The 19,665-nt window shown below is 41.4% G+C and overlaps 1 protein-coding gene across 1 annotated transcript in view; it reads left to right on the top strand.

Moving 5' to 3' along the window:
• sspo (SCO-spondin) overlaps positions 1-19,665 on the top strand; it is a 417,885-nt gene that overhangs the window by 24,532 nt on the left and 373,688 nt on the right. The window contains exons 9-12 of the mRNA XM_051928802.1: positions 6,851-6,976; positions 7,080-7,236; positions 10,486-10,726; positions 13,575-13,920. Of these exons, the coding sequence (XP_051784762.1) occupies positions 6,851-6,976; positions 7,080-7,236; positions 10,486-10,726; positions 13,575-13,920 (870 nt within the window). The remainder of the gene's footprint in view (positions 1-6,850; positions 6,977-7,079; positions 7,237-10,485; positions 10,727-13,574; positions 13,921-19,665) is intronic.

The following is a 19,665-nucleotide window of genomic DNA, read 5'->3' as shown; positions in this document are numbered from 1 at the left end:
TCTATTATAAAAAGAAATCCTGTCCCCTGTCCTGATAGTCTACGATACGTGATCTTCTCGGAAGATAATTTAAAGACCAAAAGAGACAAAAGAGACCTGCCACGGTGCATCTCACGGGAACATAGAACGAGAGTCTTGCAAGACACACCCTACTTACAAGCAATATCAAATAAAACAAATTAATAGTGTAAAGGCTACACACAGCAGCACACACAGCTCCAGCGCTCTCAGTGCATATAAAGTGTATAAGGTCAATATAGTAGAAATGAAATGAATAGGGTAGAAATGAAACGTCAACGATTAAACAAAGAAGAAAGAAAAGCGCAGAGAAAAGAGACTCAAATGCGTTGGATAGAAAAAAGAGCAAAAAAGAATAATCGAAGTGCAAATTCAGAAAATAAGGAAAGTAATTATCAGCCCGGAACAAGTGGAATTGAAAAAAAAGCACGTCCAATCCTGCTCTTAAATAAATGACAGTGAGTAAAAGACAAAGTAGAACATCATAGAGACATTTACAAACTTTGACGCTAAACACATGCAGAGCAGGTTAGAGTCTATGAAACCAGGGAAATTAGAAAAGCTCAAAAAAAAAATGGTGCTATACACAAGTGGAGAAAGTTAAAGGATATGAAAGTAGGAAAATTAGAAAATATAAAAAAGTAAAGATCACAGTAGCACAAACAAACAAACTGCCTCATTTAACTATGCACCAGTCTAACTTTGGTTTTGCACAATAATTACTACACTATTGCACCTTAACACTTAATTCTACTTTATTCACATAATTGTACTTATTTATTATGTTCTACTATACTGCTATCTTTCGATCTATGACTTTTTGTTAATCTAACTAATATTCTTCTAACTTTGCACAGTTTTTGATAAGCGGATCAGGATGCATTTCACTGCGTGTTGTCCTGTATAACTATGCATGTGACAAATAAAGAATCTTGAGAATTTCAAAAACGGAGTTTACCGCACATGCATTTATTGGTTACTTTGTTCATGTATATATATTTATCTGTCTGCTTATTTAAAAACCTAAATTTACCTCGAGGAGTCAAAAACGTTCTGTCTAGCCCTTGTACAAAAACCTAGACAAAAGTTGGGGTATCACCTTGGTAACCCCATGTACTTTTGGAACTGTGAGAGGAAAATAGCAGGACTTTACAGACAGGAGTCCAATGCAGAACTCTACTTACTTTGTTACTTTGTAAAAAAAAAATTATTAACTGCTGATGATGTCGATCGTTTTGTCTGTGCTGAAATTCCAAACAGAGAAACCTGTCCTGACCTCATTAAAAAGATTCAGCATATTGGAAATCGCAAGATTACAAATATTGTTTTTACAGAAGTTCTGAAATAAAAGTAAAACTAATGAAATTGCAGCAATTCAAAGAAAAAAAAAATCTTAAAAGTGTGTATCTGGAAAACCAAATACGGGGGTTGGCGAGCGAAGCCCCCTAGTCTCTATTATAATAAAAAAATCTTGGGTCGATACGTGATCTTCTCGGTAGACACTTTGAAGTCCCGCGAGAGACACTTTAACGTCCCGCAAGAGTCCCTTTAACGTCACCTGAGACAAGGCAGTGATACAAAAGGACAGCTGCTGTACAGCCTTTTAAATGATCGACGCGCAGCGCGACACGCAGAACACGAAGCTCGGCAGCAGCAGCAGAAAGCCAGCAGCTGATCTCTCCACATCTCCTTAGCCCTTCACAACGCGAGCGCCAGAGATACAAAGTTGCTGGAGCGTAGCGTGCCCCCTGGTGGGCGAGCAAAGCGAGCAGGGGGAAAAGCCCCCTAGTAATATTAATAAAAATCATAATATGCTATAAACATAGAATGTTACTGTGAATCTCCACCTGTCTCTTTCCATCTCCCTGTCAGGTTGCTTACAGAATGTGGCAGCCCAGTTGTATTTATTTATGGCCTGAGTTACCCATTTAAATAAAATAAGGTCTATGGAGTAAAACGTCACAGATCACAGTGGCACTTGCCAAAAATTTGGCTATACCTTTTCAATTAGTTTCAAAAGGAGATTGATTTTTTTATTTTTTTTTTGATATGGTATATGAGGGGCATTAAAAAATAAACAGGAATTTATCAGCTACCCTTTAATTATTGAATACAATGAAACGACTTACACAATATAATTCTTTGTAGTGTCCTGCCACTGCAATACCATTGTTCCAGTGCTCCGGAAGCTTCTTAATTCCGGAAGAGTACAAGTCTTTTGACTGCACGTTGACCCATTCTTGCACAGCATCAATAACCTCGTCATTTGACTTGAATTTCTTCCTTCCTAAAAATTGCTTAAGAGGACCAAAGAGATGATAGTCCCTCTCTGAATGACTTGCACCAATCGTACACTCTAGACCAGGGGTCCCCAGCATGTCGCTCACAAGCTACCGGTAGCTCGCAAGATCTTTCCAAGTAGCTCTCCAAAGGGTTAATGAATCCTACATAAATTTGAAAACTTAATTAGTCAAATTAGGGGTGGGCGATCATATCACGATCCACAATCTGCATTGCAATCTATCTTTTCATTGTGGCAGACACTTAAGAGAATATCCGGACGCAAACTCATCAAGACCTAAGTAGCACTTCATTTTAAATATCAAGCAAAGTTGAATTCAATTGTTCTCTCATTCGCTAGCTAAGCGGAGTTAAGGAACACGTCCTGAAGCTGGCAAGTGAGTGGGGAAGGCCCCTTCCTTCAGCCCGCTGCGTCTTTCTCGGATTCACGCAAATAAATCATTACCGCAAGTTAACTGTGATACATAGCGAAATGAGAGAAGTCGTAAAATCAACCGGAATGTTCAAGCAAATTATAGAAAAAAACCTGATCTAAATCCGTTAAGTAGTTCTCTCGTAAAAACCTGACAGACATACATACCGACAGACGGACATTGCATTTTATATATTACTAGTCATTTAGCCCGTTACAATAACATGCGCTAGAACAGTAGTGCATAAACATTAGTAGGAACAGTCTGTATTAAATGGCAAGGGACTTTGACCTCATTCGTTTTGTTGGTCGTATTTTTCTTTCTATCAGCCTTTCTTTTGTTGATGTTTACTTGCTGAGCTGACCGTTCTTCGTGGGCTGCCGCCGTGTATTGTGTGTCTTTAATTTTCTGTGATAGTAATACTGTCTTGTAAGGCTCTATTCAATAAGGGTGCGCACAGGCATCCTTCAATAAGGGCGTGCACAAAAAGGCGAGCTTCAAAAGGGCGACCTCAATTGAGCGCGGCGAATAAAGGTGTTCATAGATAATTTAGTTCAAATAGCTCTGGAATATGTGAAGAGCAACAAAGGTGCAGATCTTTATTTATGCGCACCTTTACCATCTTGTACGTCCACTGGCTTGTACATCTGTAATATACCTTTAATTTTCTCTGGCGGTAATACAGGCGTGCGCGTTGGTAATATGCCTTTAATCTCCTGTGACAGTAATACTGGCTTTTATGTGGCTGTAATATGCGTCACTGTATTGTGTACCTTTTAATTTCCTCTCGCAGTAATACTGGTTTGTATTTCTGTAAATCGCCTCTAACTTTCTCTGACAGTAATATCATGCATCTCACCGTGCCCCGCGCATGCGCACTTCACCAGAAGACACCCACACACGGACACCTGGACACACACAGGGATTTTATTAAAGAGGATGTATTAGTAAACCTTCAAAATAATGTGCAGTTAGAGTCTCGACAGCATTCTCAGCATTTCTGGAGCTTAGTAGAGCCAGATAACTATAAGAATCTTCACCAACCAGCTCTGAAAATGTCTGCTTTGTTTGGGTCTCCATACCTCTGTGAGTCTGACGTGAATGTCATGAAATCAAAGTTCAGAACAAGACTGACGGACAAACATTGAAATGACTCCATAAGAGTGAACCTCAGTGGCTCCACTCCACCAGACACCTGCCTCTCTTGTTGACTCCATGCAGTGCCAGTCATCTGACCGACTAAAAAACACATCACACATGAAACTGGACCTGTGAATAAAGTGACACAGTGACACGTGACAAAATGACAAATGGATAAAGAATATCTGTGGATTTGGAATTGCATTGTTTCGTTTTGACAGAATTCATGTTTTAATTCAATAGTGCTAGAAAATGCATACAGACATACAAAATGCACTTGCAGGTGAGCTAAATATGTTTTGTGATGTTTTAATGGAAAATGTGAGTTGTGGACACCAACATTTTGTAAATGTTCAGGCAAAACAAGCTTATTCAGTTCGTTTGGGTTGAAATAAGCTATGAGAATAAACGATAGAAAACATGAGGAGCTCTCAGGGGAAAAAAAAGGTTGGAGACCCCTGCTCTAGACTGAGAGAGACGCTCATCCCCAAACTGATTTTGAAGTCTCGAATAAACCTGAGATGGAACAACTCTTTTATTTGTCAAAAATGTAATAATACTGTAATTTGCCGTGCAACACTAATGTGTACCTCCTGCTCCAACATGTTGATTTACAACTAGCAGGAAGTGGGGGACATGGATGGGTTTGTCCAATGAGTCACGTCTACCTTGCACTCTTTATAAGAACAGAGCATGAAAATTCCTGTTTCTAATTGAACGCACCCTCATACTTTAAAAACTCTAGAGGGGACATTAATAATAATAATAATAATACATTTTATTTATATAGCGCCTTTCCCATGCTCAAGGTGCTTCACAGAGTCTTAGAAAAAAAAAAAACAGCTGGGTATATGTGACATTCGATACAAATATTTTCCTGAATAGAACAATGAAACAGATAACAAAGCATTAAATAGAATAAAGGACAATAAACTAGAGTAAAATACTAAATTCAATACTAAAAGAAAAACATAACAAATAACCTCATTTGTGATATAACAAACACACACATTATCCTGAGCACCTGGACAGAGAGGTAAACTGAAAGAAAGGGCAGAATGTCAAGTTAAGTTAAAAGCCTTCCTAAATAGATGAGTTTGAAGTTGTTTTTTAAAAGAATGAATGGAGTCAGCTGATCGAATTAATTTCGGGATGTCATTCCAAAGTCTGGGTGCTATGGAGGTGATGGCCCTGCTGTCACCCATAGAGTGCAGGTTAGTGTGAGGCACAACAAGAGGGCCAGAATCAGAGGACCTTAGTGGGCGAACAGGAGCTTAGTGATTTAGAAGGTCAATGATGTAGTCCGGTGCAAGGCCATTTAAAGCTTTGTAAGTTTTCTATTCAATCCTGTAAGACACAGGAAGGCAGTGAAGGCGAAGCAGGATGGGTGTGATGTGCTTGCTGCTGCTGGTCCGTGTAAGGACTCTTGCAGTTGAGTTTTGAATCAACTGGAGCTGTGATATAAGATTAGAAGGGGCACCTGCTAGCAGCAAATTACAATAATCGATGCGGGATGTGATAAAAGCATAGACAAGTTTCTCAGCATTAGAAAAGGAGAGGAATGAGCGAACACGGGATACGTTACAGAGGTGAACGTAAGAAAGTTTCTTAATGTGGTTTATGTGGGCGGAATAAGAAAGAGAGGAATAAAAAATGACACCAAGATTCCTTGCATCAGAAAAATGTCTGATGAGATCACCGTCAAGAGTGACTGAAAAGGAGCTCATTTTCTTAAGTTGCGCTTTAGTGCCAATTTGCAGGAGTTCAGTTTTGCTGCAATTTAATTTCAAAGAGTTCTGCTCCATCCAGGTTTTAATTTCACTGAGGCAAGTTGTGAGCTGAAGAAAACTCTGATTAAGTTCCACTTTTAACATTAAAATAGAGTTGAGTGTCATCTGCATAAAAATGATAACCCAGTCCTTAGCTATGAATAATATGGCCAAAGGGAAGCATATAAATACAGAAGAGAAGAGGGCTGAGGACAGAGCCCTTATGAACTCCTTGTGTGACTGGCGCTGAGCGGGATCTGCTGTTGCCGAGACTAACAAACTCTTGCCTGTCAGTCAGATAAGACTTAAACCACTGGAGGGCAGTGCCAGAGATACCCAGCATGTTCTCTACTCTGGACAGTAGAATGTCATGTCTGACAGTGTCATATGTTGCACTGAAGTCTAACAGAATTAATATGCTGGTTTGTCCAGAGTCTGCTGCCATAAGCATTGTCTTTCCTGGAAAATCTTTCAGGTTAAGGGGCCTTGCTCAAGGGCCCTACAGAGTAGGACTGAGAGTATCACCTAAGCTCCAGACTTGCTCAGGGTGGCCACTTTGAATAATGAATTATATTAAAAAAAAACTTCCATTTTTACCTTGCGCCTTCCCCCACCATTACCTGTTGTGTAACAGGGAGGAGCGAAAACTTTAGATTCGACACAAAGTTTCATCTCTGGTTTTCAACAGATGTCACTGTTTTAGGGTCCCCTGATACCGAAAATCTCGATGACGGGTGTGTGTCCGTGTGTCACAGTTTCTTGAGGACGGTCTCGAGCTAAAACGGCTGGACAGAAAAATATCAAACTCAAAACTTAAGCCTGTTATGAGATGACAATGTGCTGATTAGTTTTTGAACCAAATCGTGCAAGAGAAAGAGGCACTCGAGAGGAACCCTCAAATACAGTAATTCTACAATTAACTATGAATTCTTCTCGTCAGTTTCTATTGTAAAGACCTGTATGATCAGAAAGATCAGCATCAGAGCGATAAATAATTACCGAAATGTTATATAATAGTTCAAGTAACTTGGTTCCTAGGGCGCAAAGCCTACTGTCTGAATTTTTTGATTAGTCTTTGTGCGTTGGGTCTATTGGGCTCTGAAACGTAGTTCATTTTTGTGAAATCTGAATGCAGTTTGCAAAAATGATAAATCTAATCAATAACTTTGGGGATTAGACACCTGACAGGTACCTTCTTTCTATCCGCAGGTCTGCAGTGACGCAGCAGAGGTGGGGCACACCTGTGACATTTCAGGACAGCGCACCCTGCGGCAGAAAGCGGAGGCCGTGTGTCACAGACTGCTGGAGTCTCCTTTCAGTCAGTGCCACTCCAAGGTAGCCGAGGGTGCGTTTGTAGATGTGAACAGGTCTATGTAAGGAGATACTTAAGTGATGTTGTCCTTTCTGTTCTGGTCTCTGGCTGCTCTGCTACTCACAGGTGGACCCCATGGGTTATCTGGATGCCTGCTTGTACCTGTACTGCAGTGAAATGAGCCCTGGGAGAGAAAATGTCGTCTGTGACACCTTTGCTACCTATGCAAGGGAATGCACCCAAAAGCACATCTTTATCAGCTGGAGAAATGCAGACTTCTGCGGTAAGGACAAGAGCATTGTATGGTAATCTGGAATGACTTACTAAATGTTTTTTTCAGCATCAACTGGCTCATCCAATGAAAAACGTTTCCGTTGCTGGCTGTCCCATCTGTCATGTCTGAAGCTTCTCCTTTTTCTGCAGCTGGGCCCGCCCTCCAGCTGCATCATCAGGTGGCCCTGCCTCTTTGGCCTCCACTTTAAGGAATCAGGGTGGATAGTTAACATCAAGGCATCTGTACTTAACAATATAGAGTAGAAAAATCCATCCATCCATCCATTTTCCAACCCGCTGAATCCAAACACAGGGTCACGGGAGTCTGCGGGACCAATCCCGGGCAGGGTGCCAACCCACCGCAGGACAAATATAAACCCTTGACACATATCTTTAGGAAGTCACTGCACACTGGAGAGATTCCGAAGGACTGGAAAATGGCAAACATCATCTCATCACATAAAAAGGGCGACAGGGCAGATCCAAGCAACTGCAGGCCAGCAAGCCCAACAAGCATCACAGGAAAATCAATGGAAGGAACCACCAAGAAGAAGACCGAGCAACACCCGGAAAGGACAGGAGCCACCAGGAACAGCCAGCATGGGGCCAGAAGAGGGAGGCCGTGCCCAACCAACAGGCCGGAACTCCACGAGGAGGCAACACATAATATCAATAAAAAATCATAATATTCCATAAACACAAAGAACGTTGTTGTGAATCTCCACTTACTGTATCTCTTCCCATCTTCCCGTGAGGTTGTTGACTATACTTGGCAGCCCAGCTCAACATCAGGGCCTACTTACAGTAATGTCCATAAAGTTTAGGAGACTAAAGATGAATGGGATCACCGACTGATACATCCGTTCTTCTAACCAAATGTTCTGCACTTTTACAAAATGGTTGTAAATTTAAACGCAATGTTTGAGACGGTGTGGGTGGGCTCACACTACCGGCCCCTTCCTGGAGCCTCTTGAATCCGCCACTGCGCATCAAGGGGTAGGTGCATAAAGTGCTAAAGTGCTTTTAGTTAAACTCCAAAAACAAACGGTGTTCAAAAGTGCAGTACTCCAAAAGTCTACCATAAATAAATAATCTGATAAAATGAGGTGTTTAGTGGAGATTAAAAACAATTTCAATATATAATCCTTTAAAACTAGGTTAAAACCCCAGACAGGAGTCTATCCTTTAAAATCAAGTCCCCGGTGCTTCCCTTCAAAAATGGACATCTCCCACGGCTTACCCAGCATGGGTCTCGCAACCCGGAGAGACGTCAAAGGAACATTTGCTGCTGACCATTTTCCACGGGTCTGGGCCCCTGCTATCCCATGGCTCCCAGCAGGGCTCCCAATCTGAACCCAGGCTCAGGTCCCTACCATCCATGGCTCCAATAGGGCTCCCTCTCCAAGCCTTGCCAACTCCCGTCATCTTCCCAGACTTATGCGGTGAGTTGCACCTTTCAGCACTGTATCACTCCAGCTCCCTCACCCACTAAGCCAGAGTGACTCACGTCAGCCACATGCTCTCCTGATGGGCTCACCAGCACTCTCCTGTCTTCTTGCCTACTTCTCTCTCCCGTCTTTTTAACCTCCTATATGCCTTCTTTTCTCCCTACTTTCGCCCCCCCCCCCCCCCAGCTCATTTTTGTCCTGTGCAGGCTCCTTTTATTCAGCGGTACAAGGATGTGCGCCCTCCATGGCATCATGGCATGGCCCGACTGATTCACCTGCTTCTGCACATGTATACGGCGCAGTCAGACAGTATCTCGATTGGCATTGTTATTAAGACAATTTATGCTAATATTCCATCCATCCATTATCCAACCCGCTATATCCTAACTACAGGATCACGGGGGTCTGCTGGAGCCAATCCCAGCCAACACAGGGCGCAAGGCAGGAAACAAACCCCAGGCAGGGTGCCAGCCCACCGCAGTATTCCCATTTAATCAGATTAAATCAAAAACATGCATTCACTATACACAAATTTCCACCATTCAAATATCATTACAATACATACAAGCATGATATGATATACTGTGGTGGGTTGGCATCCTGCCCGGGATTGGTTCCTGCCTTGTGCCCTGTGTTGGCTGGGATTGGCTCCAGCAGACCCCCGTGACCCTGTGTTCGAATTCAGCAGGTTGGAAAATGGATGGATGGATGATATGATATAATGTAACGTATCATTTTCAGACCTGCTTTATCCAATTCTGGGATGCTGGAAGTTTTAATATTCAGTTCAATGCGCTTTCTCCTCCAGATCCTTCATAAAGGTTGTTATGGTTTCTGCTTCAACTCCATGTCTCAGTAGTTTTGTTCCAGATTACCACAACTCTTTGAATAAATACAGTTTCCCTTAATTTTCCCTGGGATTCTCACATGCGTAATTTGCCATTTAGTCAAAACAGTTTCTCTGGGTCTATTTTATCAATGCCCTTGAGAATTTTGAAGAGCGGGATTAGGTCTCCAAGTAGTCTCCTCTGCTCGTGACTAAACAGGTGAGACTGCCAGAGAAGGACATGTCCATAAGTCCTGGACTGGACTTGGTTGATCACCTCCTTCACGTCTTTCTTGTAACGTGGTGACTAGAACACTACACAGTACTCCAGATGTGCTCTCACTAGTACATTGACGTACCTCGATTTATATTCAACCGTTTTTTTATCTGCCATTTTAATTGCTTCTGCACATTGCTTCGATGATGAAAATGCTGCGTCAACATAAGCCCCAGTTTGCTTCCTGGAGCTCAGTGTCTCCCATCTTGTATCTATAGCTGATGTTCCTTTTGCCCACGTTTAGCATTTTTCTATGTTAAACTGCATTTTCCAAGTGTTTGCCCAGTTCTGAAGATCATTCAGGTCTTTTTGAATTATTTTTATTGCCCCCTCAGTGATTGCTCCAGTTTCGCAAGTTTATCAAATATACTGGAATCTCTGTCATTAAAATAAATCAGAAAGAGTAACAGTCCAAGGACAGACCCCTGAGGAACCTCACTGATGTCCTCATTCTCCTCTTATCTGTTTTTTTTGTCCTGTTGAAACTAACTTGAGATCTAATTTTGAAGGGTACCACTGATGCCTACAGTTTCTAGTCTTTGGGCCCGCATCAAGGGCTTTTTGAAAGTCAAAGGAAATTATACTGTACACTTTCCTTCTGTCAACTCCTCCACTAGCCTGCTCAAAAAATTTTTTTAATAATTTTGCAGGGTTTGGTTACAGCAAATGAATTTGTCATCAATGCAATGACTTGTTCTGTGTTTGCAGAGCGCCGTTGCAACAGGGGCCAGGTGTATTCTGATTGTCTCTCATCGTGCCCTCCAAGCTGTGCAGCCGTACGGACCCCTGAAGCAGGTCACTGTCGGGATGACTGCGTGAGTGGCTGTGAATGCCCACCTGGAACCTACCAGGACAGAGGGTCCTGCATTAAGAAGGAGGAGTGCCCCTGTTCTCACCGTCGAAAAAGCTACAACCCAGGGGACACAATCCAGCAGAAATGCAACCAGTGGTAAGAAATCCTCTTTAATATCTGTGGAGAACTTTAAACTGTTTTATTGTATTTTCAATTTTCTGTTCAAATGAATAAGGATTAATTTAAAACAATAAATTAATTTAAATAAAAAGGCGTTTCAAATTTTTTTAAAGTAAAGTAAAGGAATGTCATGGTGCAATGGTGCTGTTGTTATTTCAAACCAATTGTGTCATGATAATCTGGACTTTGATTTTTATTTTTATTAATGTATTTAATGTTTTTATAGTCTTAGTTCACTAAAAAATAATGGAGGTAGTTTTTTGGGTGGTCTTAGAGGTTCAATGAATTTTATGGTCTGAAATATTTTATGATTTTAGGACATTTGAGAGAAGCTAATTTTGTAGTACATCTTCCAGAGGTGCCATTTTGTTTTTTAGTGTCAGCACAGGCGTTGTTTGCTTCTTGCAATGCTGGGTTGTCTGGCTGTTGCTAGTCAAGACATCCGGGATTGTGTGACGCATGACATTATTCCGTGATAGTGTCATACTCCCGTTTACTGTCTAAGTTGGTGACAAATTCTAAATTTAAAACACTAGTGTCATCGTTGTTAAAGATCCCCTCTGGCTACAAGTTGTTTTCTATTCTTCAGCTTTGATCTACGTCTTGTGTTTTTGGCTTAGGCTACGTGAAATATTTTGGTCTTTGACTCTCCTGCTATGACTCTCGTTTTATGATTTTGTCTCACTTCCTGGCCATTGTTTATCTGAATCTCATCCTCCAGGTTTTGACATTGATGGCTCCTTATTGCTATTACTTTCCATCTCCTGACTGCATCTTACTTATTTACTTACAGAACTCATGTCCGTGAAAGCGACTACTTTTTGTGTAATGATTCATGTTTGCAAAACTTGAGTTTGTCGGTCTGTAGCTTCCTAAAGAATGTTTAAGACATGGTCTCAAGATGATTCGTTACACCTTACTTAACAATTTATCAGAATTCAGATGTGCATTTATGAGCCTTGGGTGACATATTGGCACAGTAAGATTGTCAGCTCATTTGATTTTTGCTTTTTTGGGGGAGGAGTGAAAGCTTTAGATTCATCAAAAATTTCGAACTCCGGTTTTCGATGAATCTCGACGTTTTAGGGTCCCCTGATACCAAAAACAATGATACCTCAATGATGGGTGTGTGTCTGTGTGTCACAGTTTCTTGAGGCCTTTCTAGAGCTAAAACGGCTGGACGGAAAAATACCAAACTTGAAACTTAAGCCTGTTATGAGATGACAATGTGCTGATTGGTTTTTGAGCCAAATCGTGCAAGAGAAAGAGGCACTCTAGAGGAACCCTCAAATACAGGTGCCGGTCATAAAATTAGAATATCATGACAAAGTCGATTTATTTCAGTAATTCCATTCAAAAAGTGAAACTTGTATATTAGATTCATTCATTACACACAGACTGATGTATTTCAAATGTTTATTTCTTTTAATGTTGATAATTATAACTGACAACTAATGAAAGTCCCAAATTCAGTATCTCGGAAAATTAGAATATCAATTAAGACCAATGCAAAAAAAGGATTTTTAGAAATGTTGGCCAACTGAAAAGGTATGAACATGAAAAGTATGAGCTTGTACAGCACTCAATATTTAGTTGGGGCTCCTTTAGCCTGGATTTCTGCAGCAATGTGGCGTGGCATGGAGTCGATCAGTCTGTGGCACTGCTTAGGTGGTATGAGAGCCCATGTTGCTCTGATAGTGGCCTTCAGCTCTTCTGAATTGTTGGGTCTGGCGTATTGCATCTTCCTCTTCACAATACCCCATAGATTTCCTATGGGGTTAAGGTCAGGCGAGTTTGCTGGCCAGTCAAGAACAGGGATACCATGGTCCTTAAACCAGGTACTGGTAGCTTTGGCACTGTGTGCAGGTGCCAAGTCCTGTTGGAAAATGAAATCTGCATCTCCATAAAGTTCGTCAGCAGCAGGAAGCATGAAGTGCTCTAAAACTTCCTGGTAGACGGCTGCGTTGACCTTGGACCTCAGAAAACACAATGGACCAACACCAGCAGATGACATGGCACCCCAAACCATCAATGACTGTGGAAACTTTACACTGGACCTCACGCAACGTGGATTCTGTACCTCTCCTCTCTTCTTCCAGACTCTGGGACCTTGATTTCCAAAGGAAATGCAAAATTTACTTTCATCAGAGAACATAACGTTGGACCACTCCACAGTAGTCCAAAGGCGAGACGCTTCTGACGCTGTCTCTTGTTCAAGAGTGGCTTGACATAATGAATGCGACAGCTGAAACCCATGTCTTGCATACGTCTGTGTGTGGTGGTTCTTGAAGCACTGACTCCAGCTGCAGTCCACTCTTTGTGAATCTCCCCCACATTTTTGAATGGCTTTTGTTTCACAATCCTCTCCAGGGTGCGGTTATCCCTATTGCTTGTACACTTTTTTCTACCACATCTTGTCCTTCCCTTCGCCTCTCTATTAATGTGCTTGGACACAGAGCTCTGTGAACAGCCAGCCTCTTTCGCAATGACTTTTTGTGTCTTGCCCTCCTTGTGCGAGGTGTCAATGGTCGTCTTTTGGACAACTGTCAAGTCAGCAGTCTTCCCCATGATTGTGTAGCCTACAGAACTCGACTGAGAGACCATTTAAAGGCTTTTGCAGGTGTTTTGAGTAAATTAGCTGATTAGAGTGTGGCACCAGGTGTCTTCAATATTGAACCATCCATCCATCCATTTTCCAACCCGCTGAATCCAAACACAGGGTCACAGGGGTCTGAAAGTTTTCAATATGGCTGAACGTGCAGTAATTGTTATTGTATCTCTTGATGAATAATTATAAGGTGTTAACCATATTTTTTTTCCTCAGTGTTTGCCAGGGTGGCCAGTGGCTTTGCTCTCAGGAGAAGTGCTCGGCTCAGTGCAGTGTGCTGGGAGACTCTCACTACATCACCTTTGATCGCAAACGCTACACTTTCCATGGGGCCTGTGAATATTCCCTTGTGGAGGTAAGATTGCATTACAGAGAAAGTATTAAGAGAAAATGTGAATTTTTTGACAGCTTTCATAACATAGGAAGAAACATAACAGAACATCCTGAAACCTACTTAATCACTAACCAGAGCCACATGATACCTGAAGTCTATTCTTGCATCATCAATTGTAAGGCAGGAGCTAACAGAGGATGGCGGACCAATTCAACTCAGACACCATTCGTGCACATGCAGCTATTTTAGACTCTTCAATTGACCTAATGTGAATGTTTTAGGAAACTGGGAGGACAACCTGAGGACTTGATGTAAGATCTGTAGAGTAGCAGCATTAATCACTATTACGGTAAAAGAGCTGCCAAACCCTCCACCATTCACCCCAGTGATTTTTCTACATGGTATTTCTTTTATGCAGCTTTTGCCTTGGTTATAATCTGAATTCTAAAGTTTAAAAGTGTTGCTTTATATTAATGTGACATACTAGGCAAATTTTATTTATTATTATATAAAAATTTTAAAATAAACACTGCATAATTAACTGAAGCAACCCCAGATTATAGCACTGCTTCCAGAGGCCTTGGACAGTGCTCACTAAGCATGCATGACTGCCAATCTTACCCAGATGCGCCCATCACTATAACACGGGGTAAATCTGGACTCATCAGACCACATGACTTTTCTCCAATGCTCCATAGTCCAATCTTTATGCTCCCCAGCAATACTGAAGTCATTTTTTCCGATTAGCACAAGGGTGGGCAAACTACAGCCTCATGTGGCACACAATCTCAATTGGTGCGGCCCGCACACAAATTTTAAACCTTTGTGATTTTGTTAACAAAAATAACAAATTAAATACATAATCAATTTGTGTTTTGGAACCTGTGAACAAATGAGCAAGCTTGTTTCTTATGTTACATGTGTACAAAAAGAAACTTGTGTTTACAAAAATGGACTTTGTACTGTTTGTAACTATACATATTGTCACAATCTCGACACAGAGTCATAGAAAGGTTTGGGTAAGCCACCCGTATAATTGGTTTCCTGGCTGCAAAAGTCGTTTTTTAAATGAAATACTGCACTGATGTGCATACAACCGAGTCCAAGACAGAACTGAGGGAATAGGGAAAAGGTGCAGGCTTTTTAAGGGGAAGACAGGAAGTGAGATCATAGGGATCGGGCTCATGTTCTTCAGCCATTGTTTCGAGCCCGGACGTGACATCACAGGGGCCGGAGCCAGCAAGGTTTCCTTCCATAGTCTCGGTCCCGGAAGTGACGTCAACAGGGCCAGGTGGAATCTCCCGTGAATGGTCTACAGGAAAGGGAGAAAAAGAGTCAGTGCACTCTGCCACATCCTGGCATGCCTCGGAACTGCCCTTACTCAGGCCCTATAGCTACCTCCCATGCGCACGTGTGTGACAATGTATACTGATGTTTCAATCGTATGTAGTCGGATGACTGGCTGCCACACATTCTCACGCGTGTGTTTGGATCACTTTGGACTAATTCTGTTATTGTCATCCGAGCACTGTGTTACATTTCAAGTTTTGTTATCCCTAACAATGAGTGCTACTGTGTAAAAACGTGAAATTGAAGATGAATGCCGTGTTTTTAACAAGGAATGGACATACAAGTTTTTTTTTTACAAATGCTGAAAGTATAGTGCTGTGCCAAATATTCCATGACAGTCTTGCAGTTTTTAAGAAGTTCACTTTGAAGAGACATTTTCACACTTAGCACAAAAAGCAAGCTTTTGAGGCAACTGAAGAAGGGGCCTGAGATGCCTTAAAAGCTCGCATATTGTAGTCTTTTTAGTTAGCCAATAAAAGGTGTCATTTTGCTTGACATCTTATTACATCCATAATGGCTAACACCATACTACTACAAACTAAGCACAGTAAGTTTGGAAGTAATTTATCAGAAAGTGAATTAGAGCAGAAAGCTAATTTTATTTGCTACTTTCTTTGTGTACCAAAGTTATATAGTGTCACAAAAGCCACAAAGAGCCATAGCAAGGTTTGGGGCAGCCACCTGTATATTTGGTTTCCTGGCCGCAAATTGTCGTTTAAATGCTAGCATTACTGTGCACAAAACCGAGTCCAAAACAGAACTGAGGGAATAGGGAAAAGGTGGAGGCTTTTAAAGGGGAAGACAGGAAGTGAGATCAAAGGGGTCGGGCTCATGAAGGTCTTCAGCCATAGGTTAGAACCCGGACGTGACATCACAGGGGCTGGAGCTGGCAAGGTCTTCTTCCATAGGCTCGGTCCCAGAAGTGACGTCAAGAGGGCCAGGTGAAATCTCCCGTGAATGGTCTACAGGAAAGGGAGAAAAAGAGTCAGTGCACTCTGCCACATCCTGGCATACCTCGGAACTGCCCTTACTCAAGCCCTTTAGCTGCCTCCCATGCGCACGTGTGTGACAATAGTCATATGACTAATAAATGTGTTTTGGCGTGAAAATGACGTTCATTATAAAGCAAATTTTGATTTTTGTCACATGCAGCCCGCTAGAGAATTACAGATGTCTATGTGGCACTCGGAGAGATAATTTTGCCCACTAACAAGCCACATTAACAAGTGGTTTTCTTGGGGCCGCACATCTGTTTAGGTCTGTAATTTCTTGTTGCACTGTGCAGGTGGAAATGCTCTTATTTTCACTATTAAATGGAGCCCTGAGTTCTGCTGTTGATTTTCTAAGATTTGACTTCGCGAAGCATTTTAGTCATCTCTGGCCATGATCTTTCATCTGATTACCACATTTCTTCTGTTCACTGCTATCCTTCCAAGGTTTAATAATGTGTCTGACTTTTTCTTAACCCAAGTCCTTTAATGTCAGCAATCTCCTCTGTTTTTTATTTTGCTTGATGTACTGTAGGTCAATTATTTACCCCTTCTTAAAAGCAGCAATATCTTTTCCTTGAAAGTTAAAGTAATTATTGTCAGCTGAAATATATGATACACTGTACTGTAATAACGATTCAGTCATTGGCTCTTAAGTATTTGCTTATTTCAATTAAAACAACATCTGTTTTTTTATTGGTCAGGCAGTGTATATGCATATAGTCACAGTATACCTGAAATAAGAGCACAGCAGGTGTTTTAATGCCCTTTCCTTCTGTTATTCTGAATAATTATGTTTTTAATCCTAAGAGGGTCAATGCTTCAAAGAAGTAAGAGAAAGTCGCTTATTAGATTTACTCATCTGTAGCACTATTGCCTCCATGTCAGGATTAGGACTTGCTGATCACCTGTCATTACAGATTTGAAATTTGACAAAAATGGCACAACAAATTATATATGAATAAGAGAAATAAGATAAATACTTCTTAATTCCCAAGATTAATTAAAAAAGAACACACATCCAATATAATAGTTCAACAATAACCAACATTTGAAAGTAATATTTGTACGGACTTGTTGACTGAGTTCCTCCCAAACACAGTTATTCAACGATGCACACAGCAACAACAGCTGCATGTTGAAAATGTTCTTACAGTTCTTCCCAAGAAGTAATTACAATGTAGCAGATGGACATCACCACCTTATTTAGGAGATGCACTCCTTACAACTTTCACCAACTTTGAATGTGATGATTTTACACAGTAAGCAGCACTTCACTCTACAGTATCTTGGGTCTACACAAGAGCAGGGAAGCTAAAGACCATCGAGTGTGAGTTCCGCAGATTATAATCTTTAACACAGGATTTCTTGAACTTGTTTTTCTTGCAAGCCAAACGTACCCTTCTTAGTGTCTTCAAGACACAGTCCATGATGACACAGTTAGATTGGTTGGGGTGGGGGTGTCCACCTTCAAGAATTGCTGTCCAAAGTCCATAGCATGCTCCCGGTCCAACAGTCATAGAGGGGCACATGTTGATCAACACTTTTTGAGACACAATTTGCGAGACACTTCACAACCTGTGAGACTTGACCTGTGAGTCACGACCTTGCGTGACCCAAAAAGGCGTCACTCACATTTCAGGTTTACTGTAAGGAACAATGCTGTAAGACAGGGGTTCTCAAACTCAGTCCTGGGGGTCCACTTTAGCTTCAGGTTTTTGTTCCAACCAGATTCATAATCAGTAACAAGAACTGATAACACTGATCTCATTTAATTACAGGTCAAATTCCATTACAACGAAGTGCCAGGGACCTAAAAAATATTTAGTTGTAATGAAAATTTCAAAGTAATGAGATTCTGCATTTGTTGCTGTAGTGCTTTCTTTAATGTGCGCGTCCAGGCGTTTGCAATCATTTCAATAGCTTCTTTCACATTAATTTTTATCTCCTCCTGTCTATAAGTTATGCTAATGAGAATTTTTCTCATCATTTCCTTGTGAAAATACACTTTCAGGGTGCGAATGATGCTCAAATCCAATGTTAGAAGCACTGCTGTGCAATTGGGTGGGAGGAATTCAATGCGAATATTATCTAAATGTGGAAGCATGCTGTGGGCAGCACAGAAGCAGAATCTGCCTTTTCTTCCTCTTCATATTGTGAGGTTTCTGAACTCTTTTGGGATCCCACCACCCAACGGGACGACATGCCAAAGTACATCCCGAACCACGATTGTCGTGTCTGTGGAAGATTGTTTGTTCGTTGCCAGGGCACGGTAACCAGGAGCGCTGAGGAAGCAGTTTTTCCATAATTGAGAGTAGGAAAAATTGAACGTTTTTTTTTTTCTAATGTGAACTGTTGTCGTTTTTTCGTGTCTGCCATTTCTATAGGAGGGTGACAATGAGTTAAATTCCAATGGATGTTTTTCAAATGTTGACGAGCAATAAACAAAAGATATTACTGAAAACCTCCAAAAACAAAAACACAGCAAAAAAGGAAAGTTCGAAGAAAGAGAAAAAGTTACAAGGTTTCTGTTCAGGGATCGTTGTGCACAACTGAGCTGCGACCACAGAACTAACTGCTCTGTGGATGATTCATTCAGGCATTTCAAGGTCTTTTGGGCACTTCATTGTAATTAAAGTGTCTGCTGAATGTATTTCATAGTAACGAGTTATATAAACTCTGTCTTATAGGGGAACTGTGGGAATCATAAAAATACTTCGTTGAAATGCAAATTTCGTCGTAATGATATTTGTTGTAACGGAATTTGACCTGTACTTTGCATTTTTTCTCTTCTCTTATTCTACATTCAGAAAAGCACATCAACGTGATTTTTACATTTCTAAGACATTTAGAAATATTTCTATTTTTGCTATACTTTTAAATGCTTAACTCGCTTTTGTTGATTTCATTATATTTTTTCCTTTCTCTGTGTAGTTTGCTCCCTTCATTGTATCTTAATAATGGCAATTAAAAACAAGCAGAGCAGACACCCAGGCAAACAACTCTGAATTGTGAAAGGCCGCACTCCCCTAAACTAGTAAATAATGGATTACTTAAACAATTAGAACGCCTAGAAAAGCAGAATGAAAATCAAGTCAAGTCAAGTCACGTTGGGGAGCATGCATTGGTACAGCACGTCGCCGCACCCACTACACGACAAAACAACTCGGGATCCCAGTTGGCAACCCCCTAGGCAGACACATGGTCCAGTCCCACCTTTCAGAAGTGACCATCTATCTGCAGCAGCCAGGTATTATGTGGGTGACCCCTTGGCCTGGTCCAGCCACTCAGGTCCCCAACAATGAGGATCTTACGACTTGGATCACCCTCAGGGAAACAAGCCACATGGCTCCCTCACAATGCAGGTCATGTGCCTCATTCAGGACTCCATGAGCAACACAAAGTCAAACCAACGGTACCCAAGGATTTTCCGGAGAGACACAGTACTGAAGGAGTCCAGTCTTCATCTCAGGTCACTGGATAGTGTCCATGTCTCGCAACCATATAGCAAGACAGGAAGCACCAGCACTGTAAAGACTTGGACCTTCGTCCTTTTGCAGAGATATCTGGAGCGCCACACAACTCCAGCGACCTCATGACCCCCCCATGCTCTCCCAATCCGTCTACTGACTTC

The sequence above is a fragment of the Erpetoichthys calabaricus genome, chromosome 6 (assembly GCF_900747795.2).
Source record: "Erpetoichthys calabaricus chromosome 6, fErpCal1.3, whole genome shotgun sequence".
Taxonomy (NCBI): Eukaryota; Metazoa; Chordata; class Cladistia; order Polypteriformes; family Polypteridae; genus Erpetoichthys; species Erpetoichthys calabaricus.
This window is presented reverse-complemented; position numbering and strand designations above follow the sequence as displayed.